This window comes from Trachinotus anak, unplaced genomic scaffold (genome assembly GCF_046630095.1).
Source record: "Trachinotus anak isolate AG129_WGS33_773 ecotype Australia unplaced genomic scaffold, CSIRO_AGI_Tana_v1 ptg000014l, whole genome shotgun sequence".
NCBI classification, from domain to species: domain Eukaryota; kingdom Metazoa; phylum Chordata; class Actinopteri; order Carangiformes; family Carangidae; genus Trachinotus; species Trachinotus anak.
This window is the reverse complement of record NW_027273865.1, coordinates 18,054,253-18,080,392: the sequence shown is the minus strand read 5'-3', so window position 1 is coordinate 18,080,392 and position 26,140 is coordinate 18,054,253. Positions and strand designations below refer to the sequence as shown.

Genomic DNA, 26,140 nt, shown 5'->3' with positions numbered 1-26,140 from the left:
GTGTGTGTGTGCGTGTGATGAATGGCTGTGTTTGCACTGGACAGGCCCGCAGGGCTTTAGCTACTGTTAGTAGTGCTTAAAGATGACTGGAGTAAAAAGGCTCTCTGTCACATCTTTCTCTCCGCCTCTCTCTCTCTTTCACACACATACACTCACACATATGCACACACAGATTAGCCCTGTTTAAAGGGCTGTGTCCTAGGGGTGTGCAGCACAGCATTGTGACAGGTGACATGTCGTTTCTCTCTTATCTTTTCCCTGCCTCTCTCTCCCACCTTCTATCTTTTATCTCTGTGGCTGCAGACCTCATTGGTGAGGCAAACTTTCTGCAGCACATTGTTAATATTGTATATGCACCTCCAAACGTGTGTGTGTGCGCGCGTGCATGCATGAATGCATTTTTAACTTGTGTATCATGCTGTGAGCAGATATGCTTCGAGCCGCAGTTTTGCCTTGAGCCTCTTTTTGCCAGGTTCAGTATTACAAGATTTATAACACGCCTCAGTGAACACAGGTCCTAGGGACATTTTTAATAATGTTGCTATTATAATAAGCGTTGTTTTATTCCTTAAAGGGCACAAGTAGAAAGTTGAACTGCTTCCTGTAACTCCTGCTTGAATGTTTAAGAAAAATGACCTTTTGCCATGATGACACTTTGATTTTTTTGAATGTCATGAGCCAATCTAAATATTTCCATAATATTGTCACTGTAATGTGTATGGCAGCCACTGTCAGTTTACCAGCCAACTCATCATTCAGGGTCCCTGATTAGGGACACCCTCTCTTATCCCTTCTAATTTAAGTGAGCTGAAAAGGCAACAGATAATCCTGCAGTTATTAGGCTCTGGTCAAGTGCTGTTCTGGTACATTGTGATGCACAAAACATGGAGCATGAGGCGTTTTCATGGCAGTTTTTTTTTTTTGTTTCTTTGTACACAATCTGGCAGTCATGCCAGTTAAGCAAAGGGTGTCACCATTGTTTCTATCTTGGGTGCTGTATCACAGCTTTAGGCCAAGGATTCTCTGGTTGTGGTAAATTATCTGAAATCATCTGGAAGTGTTGTGACAGGTATATGTGCTTAACATGCAACAGATACCGGGTTGAAGCACAGCAGCCCAAGGCTTGTCGGACCACCACTGGTTATGGCAGGCTCCAGTTCCAGGAAAAATCTACAATACTCGACTTCAGCAGTTTTATGAGTATTACTTCTTTTGATGGAAAAGCAACAACCGGGCCCAGCTCTGTCACTGTGTGTGTGATTGTCTGTGAAAGACGAGCCTGATGTTCCAAGTAATGTGCTGAGCTAAGAGATATGAACTGGAGACACTAATGAGATGTCACCAAAATGTGTTTATTTCCTCATGACTTTACAGAAAAGGAAACAGAAGTGCTGATTGGTCATATCCATGGCTCATTGGACTGAGATAGTACCAGTTACAACCAACATCAATGTTCAATCACTTTTGCGTGTAATTCTCTTCCTCCCCATTTTCTTGTCACTCTCCAATTTCACTGTTGACTAATGCAGAGAAATGCCACAAACTTAATATTGAGATGTAATTTTTGAAGCCTGTGATTTCCTTCATGCGCAGGGCCTCATACCATATCACAACAAGGTATTAAAAAGTATAGAGAGAAATCCAAAAATGGCCATTTCACACTCAATGTCAATGTCAATTTCACACTCTTGCCACCCATTTGGTATTTATAAAGGAGAGAGCCTTTTTTTAGTCAAAATCTCACTTCTACTTAAATGATGTGTTTTTATCAGAAGGTATGGATTTCTTAAAGACAGGAAATAAAGGACAATATATTCTATATAATGATAGATGATAGATTCCACATGGGTGGCACAGTGGTGCAGTGGTTTGTTGCTGTCACCTCGCAGCAAGAAGGTGTGAGGAGACATGCCAGTTATGTTAATTGACAACTCTAAATTAACCATAAGTCCGAATGTGTGCGTGACTGGTTGTTTGTCTCTATATGTCAGCCCTGTGATAGAATGGCAATCTGTCAGCTGGGGTTGGCTCCAGCCTTCCTGTAACCCTTAAAGAATAAATACTATGACTAATGAATGAATGAGATTCTGCATTATAACAATATGATAATGTCTTTATCAGTAGAGGAAAACCAATCAGAGAAAGAGTAGATAAGCTTTGTGTCCTCAACACTTCATAACATACCTATGATTTTCTTCTAATCTTCTTCTAATTTCACTAAATTCTCATTTCATCTCATCATAGCCAAGTGTAAAAATCCAGATTTTTTTCAAATTACCCTGAAGCAAAAACTGTGTCATGGGTGAGAGTTTTTTTTTTTTTTTCTTGACTTCACTGCACAAGGGAGGAAGGCGTATGTCAGCAACTATTAGCATATTCACTCACTGCAACAGCAACAAAAACCATAGAGATAGCTGTGCCCCCCTCCTGGGTACCTGCCCTCATTTTCCCCAATCAGTACTCTTATTCTTAGAAGCTTTATTCATGCAGCCTTAGGGCCAGGCCCTGGAGGAGAAGTCGGGGGAGTAGGAGGGAGGAAGAACAGGTGCAGAGAAGTGGAAAGATGTAATCAAAGAGAATAAATAAGTGACAATAGAGTGTGGCAGTCTTACACAGGAGCCTTTTCTCTCGGCTGTCTGTCACCTCTGACCCCACATTCAGCCCTGTATTCAGACACAGGTGCTAAAAAAAAAAAAATTAAATATAAAAAAGAAGAAGTAGTCTGGGTGGCCTTTGAGGCAGCTCTGTGAATGCAAGTGTATGTACTGTTTTCATTTGATGACCCAAATCCAAAACAAGTACATGCACATGCATGCGCACACACACACACACACACAAAGAGCTGTTAGAGCACTTAAGGACTAATTTCTAGCCTTTGCTAGTCCTTTGCTGGCCTGCAGGGCAGCACTTCCTCACTTTCCCCTGTCTGCCTCTTTGTGTATTTCTACCGTCAGTATCCAGTTTCTCCTGCTCGCTCTCGCTGCAGTGTCAACTTGGCAGAAGAATGCTCGCGCTCGTCAATGTCAGAGCCCCTTGTGGGTTTTGGAACTACTCGCTTCCCCTCTTGCTCTTCCTCTGTCTGATTTTTCTTCCCTTCCCTCACTGAGAACAACTGAAGCCCCCTTCTCCCCTTCGCTCTGCGTGAGGCAGTTTTGTGAAAGAGGGAAGATGGAGAGACAGGAGAAGGAGGCAGACAGAGGGATGAATGGCCTCATTCACAAGCACTGCGAACCAGACACACAGAGATACAGCACAGCACACAATACTCGATCACTCAATAATCACTGCCCTGTTGATGAAGCTATTGAGGCCCAGTTATCTTGTAAACTGTGTTCTAGTGGAGAGGGATCAGATATGAAATCCATAAGGTGGCTGAACTCTCCTGCCAGATTGTTGTCTGTCAAGCTTTATCTTTTATCTTGTCTTTACAACGCTGCTGATGAGCACATTTGAGGCCTGGTGTCAGTATTAACATCTCACCAACAGAACTCTGTTTGCATGTATGATATTATGCAAGTATCTCATTACAGTAAACCAGACACAAGCCAATTACAATATGTCTATTAGTTATAAGCTATAAGGAAACTTCAAAACTATTGAAATCTCATTCATGATGCTTGTTTTGGTGTCCTTGGCTGAAAACAGTTGGCTACCATTTAAAAAGGCTGTCCTGTGTGCGATCTAATTTTTGTCCGTCTTTATGAAATAGCAAGCATGCTCTCTCAATGGATATTGATCTTGAGGCTTTTAGCTTGTCATCACAACATCGCTGCTTAAGATGGATGACAAGTAGTTTGGGCTAAAAATAATCATCCATATTTATCTGGGGATTGGAGTAATGGAGGAGCATGTTTTAGACTGTTCTAATGAGAAGTATTATTGAAAACATATAATTGTTCATATGCTGTAGCTAGACATTCGTCTGGATGTTTAACCCCCACTAGATTTTTTTGTTACAGCCTGTATTTTTATTTTATAAGCATCATATCTGATAAAATTCCCTCTGAGGTGCCCGTGCTTATTTCTAAAAAGTTGCTCCATTGTGCCACAACCCATGTTATAGTGTAGAGGAACAAATATAAAATCCATACAGTGACTGTGCTCTCTGCCAGATACTATTGATCTCTGGACTTTGTCTCCTCTCTTGACTTTATAACATTCCCCTGTAACAGTGCTTGGATGCCATTATCAGTACACAAAAGGAACCTTTACATTGGTGTTTTCTACAGTGCACAGCCACAGTTTTAAACCAAAAATGTTGTGACGGGCTCCTCACAGGTCAGAAAACTGCATGTACTGTAGTCATATTAGTCTACAATTATATCCATATAATCCACAAAACAAAGAAAACCCTTAATATACGCCTTTTAAAGATTTTTGTTTTCTATGTTGTAAGTCCCTAGCCAGTGTTTTATATTATGTATGAATTACATGTAGTATCTTCTGTCTGCTTTATCACTGAACTCCAGAGTTGATCTTTTGTCTGTCGTCACAATGCTACTGCTTTGGAGAGCTGAGAGCAGCTATCAAACACTAGAGAAAAATAGGCAGTGTTACCCAGTGAGCAAGTACCATCCACCTATGGTGAGAGCTATGCCATTGAAATCACTGAGGCAAAGAGAGCTCCACTCTTCACTGAATGTTCAGCAAACGAATGCTACCCAGGAACCCAGGGGCACGCACTGACATGTGAGAAGCAGTGGCTCAATTCATAAAGTGGCCACCACTACACAGCAGAGAGACAAAGTTACTGTTTGTACATTGTTCAGATACTCAATACATGAAGTAAAAATTGAATGGCTTGAGACTGACAAACAGTTTCACCCTATCCTTAATTTCAATGATAATTAGTATCACCAGTGATTTAATTAAGCAAGTGAAACCGCTGATAAGATTATTTTTGAAACTGAATTACTGTAGGGGCTTCAATAATACAACATACTCTGTTAAGGATGAACATGATTTGTAAAAGTTTTCAACCTACTAATTGTAGGACCAACCTCATTTTTTTTTTAATGTAAAGTAGTTATATAGAAGGATGGATGGTAGAGAGAAGGCGTAAAGTCTCCAGAGCTAAAGCTAAAAAAGAAGTAAACTGGTGAAATAAGGTGAATTTAATCACTTCTGCAACTGCAAATCCACTCCTCTTCAATGTTTTTCGCTACCTCTGTATTATTTTTTGCACTTCATACTTAAAACCTTTTTCAGTGCATTAACTGTTCATAAGTGTTAATTTATTTTACACTAGAGCTGCAGTCATTGCAGAAGCTGCACCACCTGCTGCAGGATGCTCCACTGTTGCTTTTCTCTAAAAGTCTTAAATCTCTTACGGAGCTGAAACAGAATATACAGGAGCTTACATCTCCAGAGGTTACAACTGTAAATGGCTTTAATGTGAAATGTCAGTGTAAGGCATTGGGCGGTAGATTCCTTTCTAATTATATAGCTCATAAAGCTTATTATTGACATTTACTTTCCTTCGCCCTCAAGGTTTCACTGTGCTGCATTGTAGGTAGCTCCGAGCAGTGCCAGGAAAAATACACCCTATGGTTTTTAAACCAGCTTTTTCATTTATTCAGGTGCTTCCTTTATCTTGGCCTTTACCTGCTGGTAATGAGAGTTTACAGGGTTTTTGCAGTGTGGATGTCTGGAGACAGCTGTCTCAACAGCTAGAGGGTTTTTATTCAGACTGGTGGGTGAGAAGAAACTGCATCAGGACAGAAAGTCTGAAAGTTATACTGTATGTGTGTGTGTGTGTTGGAGGATGGGGCCATTATGCTAGATTTGTGCGTTCACACAAACCAATGCGTATAGCTGACTATGTGTCTGTATATAACATAAATGTTGTGCTGTAGTGCAGTGAATCTATTCTTGCTGTCATGTGTAATACAAACAAGTGGCCGGTCTAGAGACATAAGTGCTATACAGAGAATGAGGGAGGGAGGGGAAAGATATGGGAAAAGCAGACACACTGAGAACAACAGCAAAGCAGCAAAGAGAGCTAAGATATTAATGTGTAAAGTATTGTGTCACGTCAGCATCATATTTTCTTCCCCACTATGCAATTTGGAGAAATTTGAATTCGATGTTGGCATGATTGAGAGAGCCTTTCAAATGCACAGACACAAATGAAATGAATCAGACAGAGGCAGGGATAGCTGCAGAAGAAGATGCAAGGATGCAGAGGCTGGATATAAAGTGTTGAGTAATGCAGATAAAGAGAGAGCTGTTAAGAACCCGAAAAGACAGGTGAGTCCAAACAAAAAAAAAAAAAAACAAATATATGGAGATGCTGAGACAACAAGTGAGGGGAGGCAATGAGAGGTAGAGGTAGAGGAGGTCCCAGCAGACCTATCGTGTCCGATTCTTTTACTGTGATGATGATGCACCGTGCCGCTGGTCCCCTCCTCTCATTAAAGCTTTATGAGGCAAGCTTAGCACACATTTTATTACAATGACGCCACTGTCTGGCACATTCCAGCCTTGCGGCGGGGTGGTGGTGGTGGTGGTGGTGGTGGTGGTGGTGGGGGTTGCAGAGAAACAAGCCCATCAAGATGTACTTCAGAAAGGGAAACATGGGAGAAACGAAGAATGAACAAGTCAGAGAGACAACGCCAGGATCAGAAGGCATAGATAGGAAGTAAGGGATTAAAAGAGTGAGGAGGTGAGAGATGGAGCAGGGCAACAGAGAGAGAATGAGTGGAATGAAGAATATTTGTTATGTGCTCTGGGCCTGTGTGACTAAGTGCATGTTTGCAGATGTCTTGGTATTATTTAAAAATAGAATGGTTAGGGATTAAGGCTATCAATATTTCCTTAAGTTTTGATGGAGACCCAGGAGGTTGCTGAAAAAATACAATTTCCAGACAGTGATGTCACAAACTGCATCTAGGTCAGTAGTTTTTGTAAAGTTTTATTTTATTTTATTTTTTTAAGTCTTAAGTTGGCAGGAGAGCAGCACTCCAGACTGTTACCCAATATGCCAGTTCACATGTGTGCCGCTTTCGTTTTGTTCTGCTGCTTTTCTTTTTTTTTTGTTCTGTTCCACAAAAACAGCTGATCCCAGAAATACAAATTCATTTAAAAGCAAGGGAATGGCTTTTGCCATGACGCTGTTGTCAAAGAAATTCAATTTTATGTTGATTTTCCTTTGTCCTTAGACAGGGTAAGGACATAATTTCTCTCAGCCAAGAGCCACTTCTCATCAGTGAGCTGCCATCATGTATTTTCCCTGTGTTTCAGTCTGAATATTGTCTCCACTTGCTATTCTCTACAATTCCTGTCATTGCTCTGTTATTTTGATTTCAGATGAACATTTGCTCTTCTCTTGTGAGCACTTAATTATAATGCCAACTTCAGTGATTTAGTGTAAACATCTTTGTGCATTCCAGGCCCTACTAGACTATTCTGGCGTCTCAGTAAAATATAGCACCTGTCATTAAGTGGTTTATCACACACAGCCTCATCTCTATAACCATCTATCATGTTGGTATGTGCTCTGAAGTACCAAATAAAACCTGGAAATGCCATAAAAAATAATCTGGGAAGACACGAAGTAAGTTGACTTTGAGGACACCATGACTCAGCTCTTGCTGAATGACGCATGCTAAGTACGCAGAATGCTAGTACTCTGAATTGAAGACATTTAGCTCCTGTCATAATCGGAGACTAAATCCCTGCCTTATCGCCCCCTGGGTGCAGAGGCCTCGGCTTTGTTTAATTGCCACAAGCCAAACCGTCAAAGCTGCATCTCCCCTAGTGTTTACCCCCACTGAGGCTTATAGCTGATAATGGAATTACTCTGAGTCCCAGGAGGATGGAGAAAGGGAGGAACAGAAAGAGGAGGCAGTCACAGAGGGAGAGAGGCAGAAGAGATGAAGGAAAGTGGATGGTGGAAGCTGAAAGACAGAGGATGGACACAGTGTCTTCCCTGGAAACTGAAGAGAGAGGAAAAGGTATGAGATGATGTGATTCACAAAGAGATCAAGAGAGGGAGAAAGAGAGAAGAGGTTACAGGGTGATGGCTGGCTGTTGCAGTCTGCAGTCCTCCTGTCTTACTGTTTACTCCAGTGTGACGTGTTACAGGCTGGAGAGTGAATTATGACGCAGGATAGAGCTCAAGCTCAAAGCATGCTTGCCTGCGAGAATCTAGCTGAAAGGATGAATGGAGCTAAAGAGAGAAAAGAGGGGAGGAAATAAGAGGATGAATCATTAGATGGAGAAAAGAGAAAGATTAAGGAGGAACATTAAATAGTGTCAAAAGAAAAATGAGTTGACAAACACTTGTAGTCACTTCACTTGCTTACTTCCTAGACAGTGATACGTGTTTGTGTGCACATTTCAGCCGATTTGTCTGAATATGCAGGACTCCCCGATTTACAAACCAAGTGTTTTTTTTTCTTTTTTTTTTTTTTTTTTGGTGGAGCCTCACGGATGAATGACAAACCAAAGCTGAGGGAAGATTTTTGTGGAAGCGAGATAGTGGAGGACGTCAGTGCCTCTCTGTCATGGTTGAAAGCTTCGGGGTGTTTGAAGACTGAGTTGCAGTGTTGTAGTGGAAAATGACTACACATTTGAAGTAAGCTCGCTACTCGGTCAAGGGTTTTGTATCTACATGTAAGTGTGTGTGTGTGTGTGTGTATGCATGGATGGATCTCAAGGCTGTTAAGCTCTAAGCAGGTGGGGTTATTTGACTGTAATTTCCTTAACAACTGTATGAGCAGCCACGCCAGTTTTGGCTGCTGGGAATGATTTTATGCCAGTAAAAAAAATTTTAAATTGCTTGCCGAGGGCTTGTAGGGTAGTCTGATTTCCACACATGTGTGTACAAATGTGTGGGCTTGTACTTTGTAACTACATGTGTAAGTATGTGAGGTGGGGGAGACGGATGTGTCTCATGTTGCTTTGAATAAAATAAAAGTTGTATTTCAGAAGAAACTCAACAAAAAACATGTTATCTCAGTTTCATTAGACTTTTTTGGTAAGCTGGTCACACTTCTGGATGCTCACACACACACACCCTCCACTTAGAGAGTGGTGTTTGTGGGTCTAATTAGCAGTAAGAAGATAGAGCTGACACAGGCTGAAGCTGTCGCTCATTAAAATGGTTGACATGTTTAACCAGATTCCACAGTGTGAATTTATTTAAGGACCATATGTCTTTCTCTGTTCCATCCTCTTATCTGCTCTTCTGTTCATTTGCAAAATCAATTCAAAGCTTTTGAAAAAAACAGTGTCACTGTTTGTACACTATATTCATGTTTGCTAATTTTTATCTTCCATCCTGATCCCTCCATCCTCAACACCCCTCCCTCTTACATCCCCACATCAGTCTGTTCTCAGTATTCAAGGGGGGTCTTTGCCATCTTCGGCCTTTACGACAAGCGTTCGGTGAACACGCTGACGTCGTTCTGCGGGGCCCTGCACATCAGCCTTGTTACACCCAGTTTTCCCACCGAAGGAGAGGGCCAGTTCACCCTGCAGCTCCGGCCGTCCATCAGAGGGGCTTTGCTATCACTGTTGGACCACTATGACTGGAGCCGGTTTGTCTTCCTCTATGACACAGACAGAGGTAAATATATACTTTAACTAGGTATACAAAGAGCTTTTGTTACTAAAACAATTGTATTGTAACAACAATTTGAACTTGGCCTTTGCACAAATATGTATGATTTTGTAAAGGGTTCAAAGAGAGAAATGTTCACATAAACATCCACGGAATTCAAGGATTCACTCAGTATTATTGTTTGGCCTTCAAGATGATTTGTCCTTTTATGATATCAAAGCATAAAATAAAAAATGGATGAGTCATTATTAGTCATTGGGTTCAGGGATTGAGGGACTAGAATACATGACTGGAGTGAGTTCAAGTATACATTACCTAAGTTACATTACCTCCTCTATTTTCTACTCTATTTTCCTTCCTTGCTTCCTTGGTTTTAAAGAGAAAGGTCAGAGAAGGATTTGGGGAAAGTATGCAAAAGAGGCTGCAACAACATATTGTTTACCAGAACTGTCTAAATGACTGGAGCAGCATTGTGTTCTTATGCCAGAGATTCATGAGCTCTGCTGTGATAACAACAGCTACTGTAACTGGGTAGATCTGCTGTCTTCAGTCTCTGGGCCTGAATTCAAAACTCAGTTATGGATGATCAAAATAGATTTCCAAATTAGTCTGGTTCCAAACACTTCTGTGCCTGAAGAATTTAGCTGTTAATTTGGATTCGTTTTGGAATGACGCACAGAGAACAATGTTAGAATATTACCAAATGGTAATCATATCGTTAAAAGTCTATTTGTTAAAAGTTTACTTGGTCTTGATTTAACTGCCAAATTTTGCCTTGTTTTCTTGTGAAAAAAGTATAAAAAACATGGTGCCAGTGGAGCTGCACTGTCCTGATGAAAAGATGCAGCTGCAGAAACAAGAGTGTAATTTGGCACTTTTCAGCCAGAAACTGTGGTTTCTCAACTCTCGCAGCGTTCACCTGCTTTTAATTTAACCATCTCATCATGCAGTGCATGTAAGTTAGTGAAGCGGGCCCAGCTGATGCCCTCAGTTCCTCACCACTGTCATGGGAATGCTTGGCACATTTTCTCTCTCTCTCTTTCTCACACACACACACACACACACACACACACACACTCACACACATATGCACACACACACACATGCACATACAGAGACAGAGACTAATTCCCTGCCAAAGGGAGAGAAACACAGGTCAAACATGACACAGAGTCCCCAGACCACAGAATAGTGGCGTGTTAGGGAATCAGTGAGCTGCATGGTGTGTGTATATGTGTGTGAGTGTGCAGTTGTGTGTGCTCTGTCTGTGCCTCTGGCAGCCTCCCTCTGGTCCAGGTTGTCTAGGTTAGTACCCAGGGGGAGCAGAGGAAGAAAAGGAAGAGAAGAGGGGAAGCAGGAGAGACAGGTTAGGTGAGTTGAGCCAGCGGGAAAAGCAGCAAAGACAAGTGCGAAATGAGGGAGGAGGATACAAACAAGGTGGCAGGAAGAGGAGACTGGGGAAGTAGATGGGAGGCAGTGGAGGGAGGCAGGGGGAGATTACAGAAAGGGCAGAAAGCAGGAGCGAGAGGATAGACAGGATCACAAGCCTCTGGGGATATACAGTAGCATATAGCAGGCGGAGGAGGGGTGAAGATTGAGAGAATGGGCAAAAGGAGGGGGAAATGGAGCGAAGGATGGATGCATAGAGTTTGGGCTGTGCTCACCCGTGACTTGGCCAAGGCAGGGCCGTTCATTATAGGCTCCCATCAGGCCCTGCTGCCGGTAATGTGCTGGAAAATGGGCAGTAACGTTGTGATCTGTTTTATGCTCCCTGCTCTGCTCTACTCCACAGGCAGCCCGCTGACACACACACACACACACACACACACACATACACGCAAGCTGAGTTGTGTCCAGGTAGCGACACATGTGCAACCAGACAAACGCATGCACATACATTCCAAGATGTGCGTCAATTCACATACAATAGATGGGTGTATGTGTATTCTGTGCGTGCTTTAAATTATGATGGTGCAAACAAAACGCATTCACATAAACAACTCACAGACAAGTTCAACCCTTAATGCGAATACAATCATTTAGACACACTTATTTACGTCACGTGTAGGCTGGAAAGCTGAAAGTACAATCTCACGGCACACATGAGGACAGACTCTGTCTCTGTGCAATGTAAACCACAATAACATGCACACATTCACACACATACACACTGTGATTACTGAGGCTTCAGATCTGCTTTTTGCTTCAAATGATGCAGTAAATAGCTGTTGAAAATACAGGGTAACATTTGGTACTGTTGCACTGCAGTGTTTTTGTTTGTGTGTGTGTCTGTGTGTGTGTGTGTGTGTGTGTGTGTGTGTGTGTGTGTGTGTGTCAGTCACATTTGGTGTTGTTGTAGTCATGTGTGCCAGTTCATGTTACTGTGTTTATGTGTGGGTCTGTAATTTTCATTATGTGGGTGCACATGTGACTTTGAGTGAATTGTGACATTTTTATTTGTTTTCATCTAATTCCCATTCTGCCTCCGAGCAGAGTGAGCATCATATTTGGAGGTTTGAAACAGGTTTCAACCATCATTATGATATAAATGCACCAACTTAACACCAACATTATAAATGATTATTACTGTATCACTGACTTGTTTTTCATTGCTGTCGTTTTTTTCACCTGCTTTGACCCAATCAGAGAGCTGCTCGTTCGAATGCTGCTCATAGGATCATATTAACTTTGAAACGCTGTTTAAACCCAGGTAAAATCTCGAGAGGCAGACTCAACCCAATCAAAGCTACACTCAATCATTTTGTAGAAAAAGAACATTCTTTTCCGTGTTTTGTTGCAGGCAATAAAATTGAGAAGTGGCAGTGTGTTCTCAGATGAGTTGCATTTGAATCAAAGTTCACCACTAAACAAGAAGCAATGAGAATTTCAATAAAAATGTCATAGCAACAGTATCACTTTCAATTAAACTGACAGTCTATTGTTTTGGATCATAAGTCTTTGTCCTGATAAGCTCTGTGGGTTGCTTGATAAATTCACGTTCAAGAGAGGACTGTTGCTCGGCATGCTAAGGGCTCTACCCTCTCTTTTGAAGACAAGACATTAGAGTATTGTTTTGGTAAATGATATCGGCTGATGAAGCGGCTGGAAAATAATGCACACCTGGAGACGCTGTGCTGATTGAGGCATTTAGTGCAGTCACATTGTGGTAATTAGCTTTAGGGTTTACTTGCAAGAACTGCAAAATATAATCCCTCCATGTCCCAACTACACCCTTGACCTACGACACCATTAACTCTTTCTTTCTCTTTTTTCCTTCCTTTACTCTCTGTTGTCTAGGGTATGCAATACTGCAGGCAATTATGGAGAGAGCGGGGCAGAACGGATGGCAGGTCAGTACACACACAAACACACACATTCTTGGAAACAAGCCAAAAAAAAACATACTTGCAAGAACACTCATGTGGCATACATATGTAATTTACACGATGCATACATAATACTTTGGTTTTATATTTTCTTCAAACACTAATGTTAACTTCCATGTGGTGTATATGCATGACCTTATTCCTTCATGCGTTTGTATGTATATACACATTTCCTGTTTGTATGTGTGCAGGTGAGTGCAATCTGTGTGGAGAGCTTCAACGAGGCAGCGTATCGCAGACTCCTAGAGGACCTGGATCGACGTCAAGAGCGGAAATATGTCATTGACCTGGAGCCTGAGCGACTACAGAGCATCCTAGAACAGGTAATATTACTGATGGGATTATCCAAACTGCCTCAGCACACGACATTAACTATACAGCTGTAGTAAACGGCATTATGAGAGCATAGTGGGACTGGGGTCAGCAGATATATCAGGATATAAAGCCATCTTACTTTCAGCGTTCACCATCTTTAAGCCAAAAATAATATTATGTGTACAAATTTATTGTTATTAGTAGGATGGAAAAAAATTTAAATTAGGTAATTACTAATATTTAACAAAGAAGAGAGGTAGTTTTGTGAGGCTCTGGTACTATCACTGAGATTATTGCAGCAGAGCAGAGATCACATCATGGACCTGTACTTAACAGCACTTAATATTTCATAATGAGATACAACCACACTACAGTAGCACATTATTACAACGTTAAACCACAGTCAAGAGAACAGACTGTGGTAAGTAATGAAAATGAGAACCTGTGAGAAGAATTTAAAACAGTAACATTCAGTATTACATTACTAATTAATGTAGTATTGTTTTATTATTTAGTTTTTTTATTTTTTTTTTTATTTTACTGTATTATTGGTGTCTGGCTGGCTGCTGTCTGCTTCAGTCAGCTAGTTGCAACAACACTCCTTATGCTTTTTGACATCTGGAGAGAAAACAAGGTTTGAGATTTCCCCTGGAGTTCATAATGTGGAATGAAAGATGTGGCTTCCCCAACAGCCACATCAGTGTGTTATTGCCGTCAACACACCATACTGTCCACTCAGATACAGATATCACGCAAACACACATATGCACACAAAAATGCATAAAGTATATGAAGGCACACACTCTGACAACTTCCGCTTGTCCAAGTTCATTAGATTATCTGTCTTGCTTGATGGTTGAGTCTTGAGCTCTGACAGGTGGTGCAGTAAATGCAGATACTCATACTGCTACACAAACACACATCAGCAGCAGCATCCCAGACAGACAGACCAACAGACTGTTTCTTAATTGGCTTCTGTGGTGAGTGAATACACAGACACACACACACACACACACACACACACACACACACACACTGTCACAGTGTGCTCTACAGTGCTGGCACTGGCTAGTGTTCCTGCTCTGAGACAGAGACTGCTCTGTTTGTCTACCCCTGCCAGCTGCGATCTGCGTGTGTGTGTGTGTGTGTGTGTGTTGAGTCTGTCTGTGTCAGTATATAGCTGTTGATATGTGTGGGTGAGAAAGAATAAAAAATGTGAACGATGTATTAATTAGGTTTATGCAACATGTTAATTAACACAATGTAACATATTTCACTCCATCCCACTGTATCAAAAAAATGATGTAAAAAAAGCATGAGAGATTTCAGTTTTGAGAAGATTTGAAGAGTGCCAGACTGTCTGCTATGCAATCTTACACAAATACACCAGCAGAAGCACATAAGACAGACAGGCACTAGTAATTTCTGTTTCGGAGAGGTAAGGTTTCATGGTTTTAGTTGCATGAATTTCACTATATCATAAACAGACTGTAGTTGCATTAAGTTGATGTTGTAGAGAATCCTAAAAAAATACTAGAGATGTATTTGTGTATGTTTGTTCATACTTCATATATCTACAAAACATGTTGTCAGTGACCATTTTGTGTATGTGTTAATACAAATTTCTGTCTTTTTTTATCAGGTGACATTATATTTCCCCAAAATGTATTTTGCTAATACAAAATGCGAATAAAATTCTTGTAATTAAAGGTACCTTATTAAGAGTATGACCAAAATGAGTGAAATCATCCTTCTTCCAGGATGCATGTTTTTCTTTTTCTTTTTTTTTATATTAAACTGGACCAGGCTGGCTAACAGAGCCTTTATCCAAAGCCGGTATGGTACAAATGACCAATGGCGTCCTCACAGGCTCATCCATGTTTCTGCTTTTAATCAGCATAAGAAAATAACCACAGCAACTGTGGCAAGGCAGCCACAGATGGGAGGGAGTCGCTTTTATTTGTAGTTTGACTCCCCTGCCTTATCCTCTAAAACATAATTAAAACATTGTTGATTGTGAAAGCACCCTGGTTTGCCACACTAAATGCATATCAACAGATAGCAACATAATAATGCTTTGTTCTCTCTCTCTCTCTCTCTCTCTCTCTCTCTCTCTCTTCTCTCTCCGTTTTCTTTTCCAGGCTGTTAGTGTGGGGAAACATGTAAAAGGTTACCATTACATCATAGCAAACCTGGTAAGAACTGTTAATAGCATTGAATTCAGCTGTTATTTTGCTACAGTGCTGTAACATGCCAGAGAGCTCACAGCAGACACACAAATTTTACCAATATGAAAATTACTGTCCTACTTAGCCCTACTTTGAAATTCAGTTCGCCCCAAAGTTGTTAATTGATCTGTAGTTATCACCAGAAAAAAACAAAACATGTTTTCCAGACCCACACTGTTCTTTTAATATTCCCACCAAGATGCCATTTTTCATTTTACTTCAGAATTAGTAGGTTACCATTTGGCTCTCCTCGACAAAGTCACAGCTGTAGGACGTTGCCAGAACCCATATCAGTAAATGAAGTATTGTTACAAGCTTAATCCCTAAGATCTGTTTAACAGCAGTTCTCTCCGAGACAGCGAAAAAAAGGGGCCACTGAGCTTAGGTCAAGCTCGATAGGCTCTCAGAGCTTTTAGCAATTAGCATCCATCAGCCCAGGATAACCCTCACATGTCTTTACTCTTTACCTCTGTGTCTGGCTGTTTCCCAAATGGATCACTCTTCACGACTGCTTCACTATGAAGTGTCACACTCGCAGCTGTGGAAGCCACTCCATATTAAGTAGGGGTATAAATAATCAGGTAAACTGTGGAGTGTGATACGTCAGAAAAGTGCAGATACTCTCATGCATATACATACTGTCAGAGGGTTTTGTCATACGTTTACACTCTTCAGCATGTGGTCTGGGATGCTTTTTTTTCCTTCTCTCATATCATTTCTTTCTTTCTCAGGGTTTTAAGGACATTTCTCTGGAGAGGTTCATGCATGGTGGAGCAAACGTGACTGGTTTCCAGCTGGTGGACTTCAGCAAACCGATTGTCATTAAACTGATGCAGCGCTGGAACAAACTGGATCAGAGAGAATACCCTGGATCTGATAGCCCACCTAAGGTGATACAACACGTTGTCTCATCCATAACCTATGTGTCCATAAGAGCTCCCACCACCTAAACGAATGTCATGGCGGTTGCTATACACATGAATAAATATACATATACATTACATAAGTGTACACACATGTAAACACACACACTCACATTTTGTGGTGGTGGCCTTGGTTTTTCTTACCTGAAATTCACCAGCAAAGCCAGATATACAGCTTCTTCAATCAGGTAATCAGTCACAGGATGATGTGCTGCATTTGAATCTTTCAGAGTGTGATATGGTACATTTAGTATAGCTCCTCAGCCAATCAGAGTGTGACCTCAGGAGGCGGGAGAGGTGAATGAGCTGATCCTGCTTGTGAGTGAGGAGATAGATTCCTTTATGATTCTGACATATAGCGTCATGAGGCATGCAGGCGACTTCTTTTCCCATGATTCACTTTTTTCTCTCACTATCCATGTCTCTTTCTCTGTCACATTAGTGCGCCTCTATTTAGTCTCTTCCACTCTGCCCTTCTTTTCTCTCTGTTGTCCCTCTCTCCTCCCTCACCACACCTCTATTGACCGGGCACTGACCCTGAAGCCAACTGCGGTTGATTTGTGCATATATTAACTGGAAATATGTCCACCTACCTATTAAAAATACATCACACTGCAGCTTTCTGTCTCTTGCTCTCTGGCTCACACTCACAGGCATGCAGTCACTTTCAGAAGACACACGTACACATGATGTAGCAACTGTAAAAGCTTATGTTGTATGTTGTGCAGTCTTTCAGTGATGCAAATGTATATTGATGGTCATAGTCATTCATTATCTGCATGTCATTTTTCACCCATGGACCTGTGTAAATGGACTAATCATCATTCTCAGATTCACCTGATGAATTTCCATTAGCAGACGACAGCTGCATCAATTGTCCCTTACCGTTTACACAACACTTTGTGTGTTAATTGAGGTAAACTTATTGTGCGTGTCTGTGCGAGCTGGACCCAGTGAGCTTGCTTAGATATACAAAAATCAAAGCGAACACAGTTGCCTCTATTTTCAACTTTCACAACTGTAAACATCTTTGATAAAGTGCATTCAACTGTTCTCTCCCCATTGCATCTACAAAAAATGATTTTACCTTTGCCTTTTGCAAACAAGAAACACAATTTTAATGATTTAACACAACAACAGAAAACCAGATATCTCCAGTGACAACAGATGCCTCCAAATTGCTCTAGGCTAATTGGTGCTATGTAAAAACTGAGCTCAGTTAGCCTTGGGCCAACTCATAGCCTCAGGCCAAGTAGAACTAATAATGTGTAGTGTGGGAACACTACTGGGACTTGTCCCTTTTGCACCGGAGACAGGATTTCGAGCTAGCTGCTTTTGGCCATCAATCAAAATCTCTTAACCCAGTGATTCTAGGCTGGTGTGCCTTGAAATGAGCTCCGGTGTGCCTGGAGATTTTGTTGAAATGTAATGAAAATGATCAGTGACCTGGCAAAGTAATATTTTAACTTCATCAAAATGCAGCCACAATGTTTATAATCACGCATATCTTTCTCCAAGTTACACTGCTTTTTGGGCATTTTCCATCTAATTTCTTTTACACCTTTCCCCTAATTGCATGATCAGAATATGAATAGGTTTACAGCATCTGTGTTTGCATATTTAACAGATAACTGGGCTGCCTATATCAATATTTTTCCATGTGTAAAGCATTTAATGCCTGCCAGACACCAGTGCAACGCTCATTTTATATGTTAAATGTCCATGTCAAAGTAGTTTTACAGCTACTGTCTTAATTTTTTATTCCAGTTTCTCAGCTCATTTGACAAGAACAATTAATTTGTGTTTTTCAGTATATAATTTGTCTTGCCTCTGTTGTATCGTGTTCCCTGTAGTACAGTGTATGGTGAGGTTATTTAATATCAATAAAAATCATAAATATGCAGCAGTCTTTGCACTGAATTTATGGCAAATGGCCACTTGGACAGTTACAAATGTATAGACATAAACCAGATGTGAAATCTCTAGCTCGACACTGGCATTGTCCTCTATTGGTGCGCCTTTTAATAATTGTGTCCTTATGCTGATGTTGTGACTCGTAACTGCCTGATGATTGATTCCAAATTGGTTATCTGATTTGCATTATCCATATTCCAATTTGACTTTACGATGTGGATGACAATGTCATATAAATATATATAACGACATGTCCATATTGTTATTCTGTAGAAGACTTAAAACAACACTAAGAGTCTACAGCCATGCTAACAGCTCTGTGAGACTGTACTTATAGGCACAGTGATGCTGTGAGCTCAATGCTAAGATCAGCATTCAAACATGCTCAAAATGAGAATGCTAACATGCTGATGTTTGTAGATAGTATGTTTACTGTCCTCACCATCTTAGGTTAGCATATTGGCATGCTAACATTTGCTAATTAGCGCTCACACAAAGTACAGCTGAGGCTGATGGGATTGTCATTAGTTTTCCAGGTATTTGGTCATAAGCCAAAGTATCAGGCATTTTGTACAAAATCTATACAAAATTTTCTAAAGAAGTGAAACGTTTCAGTGTGGACAGACTGAAAGCTCAACAGACTGGCTGACATTTCCAGCCCTAGAACCACGGTGTTAGCACGTAAAAAAAAACATAAGAATGGATAAATGAATGAAAAGATTTAATTGTAATTTATCTCATTCATGGCGTAAAGCATGGATGCAGATGTATACATATTATATTTTTTGTAAACATTAGAATCTGTGTGAGTGCTGCATGCTTTATTTCATTGCATGCATCATTTATAAATCTGGCCTTGGGTCTGATATGAAACAGTAGAGTGAATGTGAATTAGGCTATATATTTTATTCTATTTGAGAATCCACATTTTTAGAGGAAATCTGTTTTGATTTGATAACTTTACATTGCTTGACTGTACTTGGAGATTTGAACTGATCCTAGAAATATTATCCAGAATTTGGTGTTTTTGAGGGCCAACACTGTTTTCTCCATGTCCCAAAGGTGTTTCTGTCCTGCTCTTGACGGAAACAGAAAACAGTATGCTAGTTGGCTCAGTTGTGTTGTTGTTTTCCCCTTGATTCGGATTCTATAGTCGTCATCTGTCAGTCGCCCGCCTTAAGGCTTCTTTAGTTTCAAAGGGGACAGATGAAAGGAGGATGACATGGTTGTGCAGCCTTCCAAAACACGCCTTGTGGGATACAAATCAAGGGATGTCAGTAAGAGAGAAAACTACCTGCAGAGGCGTGGGGAGCATCGGCAGAGATTCCCTCTTTCCTCCCATTTTCATCTTGCCACTTGTTTCTTCGTTGACGTGAAGGCAGCCTGCTGTGTGTTTGACTGCCTGTGTCTGTGTGGTGCTGTGTGTCTGTGTGTGGGCTGAGTGGGGGTGTTGCTGCTGAGTGTGTGTTGCCGTTCCCTGCTGCGCTGTTTCTTACCTATAATGAATTTGTCAATCCGTCAAGATCACAACCACTTTAAAGAGTTTCATTAGAGAGGAGATGCTGATAAACCCTTCGCCTTTCTTTTATTCTTACTCACTGTCACATTTCAAACGTCACTTCACACATTGAATTTTTGTAATTAACTCTAACTCACTTTGCACTTGGGATGGTTTATGTGATAATGGGACCATGGGCACACACATGTTAAAGGCCACCACACCTCCTGCAGAAGAGGAAGAGTGACAGATTCAAAGAGACTTCTTTTTGGTTGTGTTGTGTGTCTTTTTGTTTCACTGTTTCAGTTTTTAGTCATTCTGAGTTTATTTATTGTTGTTTGATTGACCTCCCAACCGTTCCCAGCAAGAAATGTTAACAGTCATTCAAACCAGCAACTGCAGTGCCCAGTAGGCCTGTTCAGTTATCGGTCCTCGGCTATATAACATCCTCTTGCAATATAACCCAACGAAGCCACACTTGTAAATGTAGTTATAAATCAAAATTTCACCATTAGTGGAAAAAGTGGAGTTAAGGAATGGGTTTACAATATGATTTAAACCCGTTTTAATCTCATTTTAATGGCTTTCAGATTCTGCCTAGAGACTGTATTTGAAAACTATAAGCCCATTTCAAACTGGCACATTTACACTGACATTACATTTACAGTGTTGTTGATTGATGTTCACCGGTGTTAACTGTGCAAGTCAAATAAAAGTCAGAGCACTAAGATAGACTGAGGCACAGGTCAGCATGTTTACATACTGGTGAGGTTAGTTCATATGGAGTGAAGATGGTTGGAGGTCACCACCAGAATTCACATCGCATGACTAGAAAAAGCTATGACTATTGAGTTGATTGTCAGTTGATTCACAGGCTGTTAACTACATCTAAGTTAATGTTTTCTGATGTTACAGGTTTATAAAAACAGGGGTAAAGCATGACTGTGTTTTTAATTATGTTTATTCTAGAAATAAACTAAATGGAGATTTATAGTCTATAATTTAAATTTTTTATGTAGATATGCCTCTGAGCAAAGTCAGGATTTCATTAAATATTTACAGGGAACCTTTTAATGCCTCTTTCTCATTTCAAATCTTACCTGAGAATTAATTGTAGGAGAGGATTAACTTCTGCCATGCTATGTACTTAGACTAACAAAAAAGAAGTATTTATTTGCCTGTCAAAAAAGTTTCAAAAATCAAAATGATAACATTTCTTTTCTTTTTTCTGTCTCTTCCCTCTATCTATACCTCTTTCTCTCCTATTCCTCAGTATACCTCGTCTCTAACATACGATGGCGTCCTTGTGATGGCCGAGGCATTCCGCACCCTTCGACGTCAGAAAATTGATATCAGTCGCCGTGGCAATGCTGGTGACTGCCTAGCCAATCCAGCTGCTCCCTGGAACCAAGGAATAGATATGGAACGTGCACTCAAACAGGTTGGCACAATTTTGATGTTGTATGGTTTAGTGTGGACGGCTTGGCAAACAACTACACAGATGTTCACACATACACACACACAATAACACAGAGACATATTCCATGCCAGCAAAACAATTGGCATGGAAAAGGAGAGCACGTTCTAGAAATCCATGCTGACATTTCTGCATTTTAAATTCTTGTTGGGTCTTCGATAGAGGAGCCACGCGCTTAATACACCAACTTGTACTATTATACTTGTATGGACGTTGCATTGACTTCCAATCAATTCTCAGGAACTTACCCTAAGATTAACAATGAAAATTATTGGCAATAAGCAGTATGTGTCGTACTTTAACCTTAACATAGTTAATTCTATAATTAATATTTAATTCGATAATTCTAGCCTTAACTCCAAAACCAAGTCTTAATTCTTAGATACTTAAGATTATTATTATCGTTCACTGAATGATAATAATAATCCCCGCGACCCGGGTCGGATAAGCGGTATAAAGGATGGATGGATCATTTATTTTTGTTCTTGCCCAGTCGTTACTGTCATTGTTGCTCTAACCGCAGGTGCGCATTCAGGGCCTGACCGGGAACATTCAGTTTGATCACTATGGTCGGAGGGTCAACTACACCATGGACGTGTTTGAACTGAAGAGCAACGGCCCACGCAAGGTAAGCTCTCCTCATGGCTAAGAAACAAAGATAAAGACCACTTTGAATCTGTGAGTTGAACGCCATCGAAAATGTATGACTGTCAACTTATGAAAGCCAGTTCTTTTCAGTAAATTGACCTCTTCAGCAGGACAGTTATTTTTAATCTCCACTGAAAGGACATGAGGTTACTGTTACTGTTAAAGGATTATTCCAGTAATTTTTACTGTGTGTTGCATGTATCCCTCATGATTGTTGATTGTTAAAAAATTAATACATTTACTGCATAAATTTTTCCCCTAATTCTTAATTAATATCTGTCTTACTGTAGTTATAAATATCTTGAAATAACTGGAATTGAACCATTGCAGCTTGTGTTTTAATAGCTTTTTGGAGCAGCTCCCAGACAACCTGGGGGCTCATAAAACTCTGTAGACACGTAAATAAGGAACATTTTAACATAATTCTTCTTCGTTATTGCAAAAAGTAGGAGGATAAAGCTCAGGTTGAAAGCGCTCATAATTTTTTCTTTACTGGGAAAAAACATACATGTTGCTCCTACTGTATAATAAAGAATAACACCATGTTCCAGCTTCTCAAGTGTTCCTTCGACAGCAATGTGTGTTTATTGAGAGTTATTGGCTCACACTCAATATCTCTCAATATCCTCTACAGTTCCGATGGGAAATTTGCTAGAGTGAGCTCATTCTGTTGGCTCTTTCCACTCCTTTCCTTCCACTTAGCTTCTATTTCTTTTTTTAAAATCAGTTTTTTTGTTCTTTCCTCAATAAGTCCTCCACCCTGAACAACTATATAGGTAATTTTTCTCATCCATCTGATAAAATCCATCGGAGTGTATATTGAAATAGCACCCCTACGTTGGCAGGCGTACCAGACCTTGGTTTTTATGGTAACAGAAATAGTTGTCATGGCTTTGGTTAGGTTTAGGCTCTATAACTATTTGGTTAGGTTTAAGAAAAAAATCATGATTTTGGTTAAAATAAGTACTTCCTCAACATTAGACAATCTTTGTTGTCACAATGTGATTAACTTGACAAACAGTCATGGATAATAGAAACAACATAAACTGCTACTTTGACGTGGGAATCGAACACCACTCTCCACTGTCTATATACTATGTCACCGTACTTCCCGATGCTCCTGTCATAATTACTAAGACTGCTAGATGTCGTGTAACAACAAAACATTACAATGGGTCATAACAAGCTGCTGCACAAATGACCTATGAGCTTGTTTTTTTTACCGGACAGTCTCTTTTTGGTCTATCTTGATTTTATTGTAAGCACCTTAAATTTCAGATTTGTTTGAACTGTGCTATAAAGACTCATTGATTAAACAATAATTTCTTCTCATCACTCTCATTCAAATCTTCTCTCTCCCTTTTTTCCCTCTTGTTTCCCCCAGATTGGTTACTGGAACGACATAGACAAACTTGTGTTGGTCCAGAATGAAAATGCTCTGTCTAATGACAGCTCAGCGATGGAGAACCGGACTGTAGTCGTGACCACCATCATGGTAATGTATCTCCTGACTGCTTTCATCTCTACATAGTTTGGGTACTGTGTCATTGTCAATGTTAAAGGACAGCTTCACCCAAATCTCTGGCCTTCCAATTAATCCCAATTAACCATGGCCATGAAAATCTGGGGCTAATTTGCCTTAGTGGCCACACAAGAGGTATTCATCGTCAGAAAACCAGGGGATACAAGCTGTGTGGCAGAATTTGAAAAAATCAGGTTGGTACTGCATGAGCTGTTTGAGCTGAAGAGAGCTCTCAGAGCACAGCCAGGAGGGAGTGGCACTTGTCCAGCTGGAAGATTACACTAATGTCTCATTAGAAGGCAAATCTAAAGCAGACCTCAGATCACCATTTAGAAATGACCTCAGTCCAGTCTCTTCTAATGGCTTTCACACACATACCAGTCCACAGCCCAGTTTAATTATTCCACTTTCCTCTACATACAAGGATAAAGGAGGGCTAATCGGTGGATTTGTGCACATCCTCTGCTTACATTTGATTTCACTTCACCCATCTGCAGCCTTTTTATGGTGGCCATCCCCTTCCTGTAAATGCAATCAGTCTAATTCAATTGGGCATGCAAAATGATGCAAGTGAAAGCAACTCAAAAGACTAATTTCAGCCCAGAAATAAAAACAAGACACAGATGCTTGAGCTTGAGCAGTCGAGTATTTTGTTTCAAGGCACTTAGCTTCATCCAGTAAACCCATAAGTATGACCAAAATATCTGTCGTTGCACTTACAATAGCGTTGTGATGTGAATAAATATCTAAAAGATTTTTCTTTGACAAGTGAAATACTTCAGTGCCCCCAGTGGCTAGATGCAGTAGTAACCGCTCAGGTCTACATGGAGGAAAACAACCACACACGCTGCGGGAAAGACTTCAGAAAAATGAATTCAGCTGCACTAAATGTCCCCAGTGACAGCCCCACCTCCAGACATGCACACTTCAACTGGCAATGTATTTAACTCTCCTGCAGTGTGTGGTGTGGTGCCTAGAGCCAGACTCAAGACAGGCAAATACAAACACAGCAACACAGTCAAATAAATTAAAAGGCAAGTTGTTATTCTGTTACAAAAACCTATTTTGAATATGTGTGTATTGTATGTGTATGTATGTACCTCTGTTAATAGAACATTATACCGGACTCTGTTGTTGTTGTACAGTATGGCTGTTTGGCTTGTTTTTCTAATGACATTCATTTTGTGTGGCTGTAAAAGAGATGAGTGTGTAAAACAGTCTGGCATTATAACATATACATTTTTTCGAAGTGTGTTCCTTCCCTGTGATTTGCTCCCCTCCCATGTCTGTCTGCCTGTCATCTGACTTTTTCCAACGCCGCTATCCTTTCTCTCTCTCCTTCTCTCTCCCCCTCTCACCATGTCTGGCTGTCTTTCTTTAACTCCACCCATATCTTCAACTCCCATAACCCCTCGTTTTTACCTACCATGCCTCCCCCACCTGCATATTTCTCTGTGGATGGTGACCTCAGCAGGCCTTGGCTAATGTTAGCTCAGCCACCTCCTCCTCTTTGCAGCCTCTGATGATGAGGAAGCCTCTGCTGCGACACTGATGCCGGGTCTGCAGACAGAGCTACAGACTGAAACACAGACTCACCTGAGTGGCAAACCCTCGGGAAAGACAGAGGACAGACAGACTGATAGACTGAGTGTCTCTCAAGCTCTGTACAAGGATACAGTGTGCTCTGTTTTTATTTCATCATGATGCTATTTTTTCTTTATGTATATTTTGTTTGAAAAGATGACTTTTTTTTTTTGGAAATGATTTGTTTAGGAGTGGTTGGCACTGAGCCTGTGAAGCACTGGGATGCCTTCCTTACTGTGCTCCTGTCTTCCTCTCATGACAAACGCTACAGTTGGACGGGAACTCCGCGAGGGATTCGGTGGCCGCTGTCAAGATTTGACATTCAGCCTCACAAAATCACCAGACCATTGGACAGCCCCGTTAATTCAGATTCTTTCACTCTTTTTTGAGGACACCACAATCCCCACCACATCCTCTGTTGCACTACAGAGCACCTGCAGGAGGAATAACCTCATTCAATTATTTTTTTATTTTCTCTTTCTTTTTTAACCCCACTTTTTTGGAAGGAGAGTGACACAAGGGCAGGTGTTTGTTGTCAGTCCTGCATTTCGCAGCCCTCACCTTTTGATACCACTCTCCCTCCATCTTCATCTTTCTGCTCCGTCACTCTGTAAATCTACTCAGTCATGCCTACTCAGTCAACTTTCCTCCACTGCATTTCAGTTTCTCTGAGAGAGTTTCTGAATCCTCACATCTGGATGGAAGGGTAAAGTGAAGAAGTTCTTTTAGTTTTGGGTATTCAACACTAGGGCCACTTCTTAAGCGCAAGAAACCGTACAGCATAAAGATTTGAAAACTGACATTGAAATTACACCATAACTTGTTTTACCTTGTGTTTGATCTTACTTTCATACTGACATTGCAATTGCTTTTTAACGCTAAAGGTAATAAACTATAGTATGTTCAAAAACTGAAAAAATGCATTGATGTGACACCGTTGACGGCATTATCGCCACACAAATGACAAATGACAAGTGATACTGTACATACACACATCTACACCAACACTTGACTGCTGCCATGGGAGTAATTTATACACACAGTGCATTGGTGAGGATTGATTGTTAAGCTTTTTGGAAT

At 40.7% G+C, this 26,140-nt stretch overlaps 1 protein-coding gene across 7 annotated transcripts in view; it reads left to right on the top strand.

Annotated features, from left to right (window-relative positions):
• The window catches only part of gria4a (glutamate receptor, ionotropic, AMPA 4a), a 251,711-nt gene that overhangs the window by 183,213 nt on the left and 42,358 nt on the right, over positions 1-26,140 (top strand). For all 7 annotated transcript variants that reach the window (XR_011693439.1, XM_071496138.1, XM_071496134.1 and 4 more), the window contains 8 exons: positions 9,332-9,571; positions 12,863-12,915; positions 13,143-13,274; positions 15,408-15,461; positions 16,226-16,384; positions 21,103-21,270; positions 21,830-21,934; positions 23,339-23,449. Coding sequence is in view for 6 of the 7 variants with exons in the window: in XM_071496138.1 (XP_071352239.1) it covers positions 9,332-9,571; positions 12,863-12,915; positions 13,143-13,274; positions 15,408-15,461; positions 16,226-16,384; positions 21,103-21,270; positions 21,830-21,934; positions 23,339-23,449 (1,022 nt within the window). In the remaining variant the exon portion in view is untranslated. The remainder of the gene's footprint in view (positions 1-9,331; positions 9,572-12,862; positions 12,916-13,142; positions 13,275-15,407; positions 15,462-16,225; positions 16,385-21,102; positions 21,271-21,829; positions 21,935-23,338; positions 23,450-26,140) is intronic.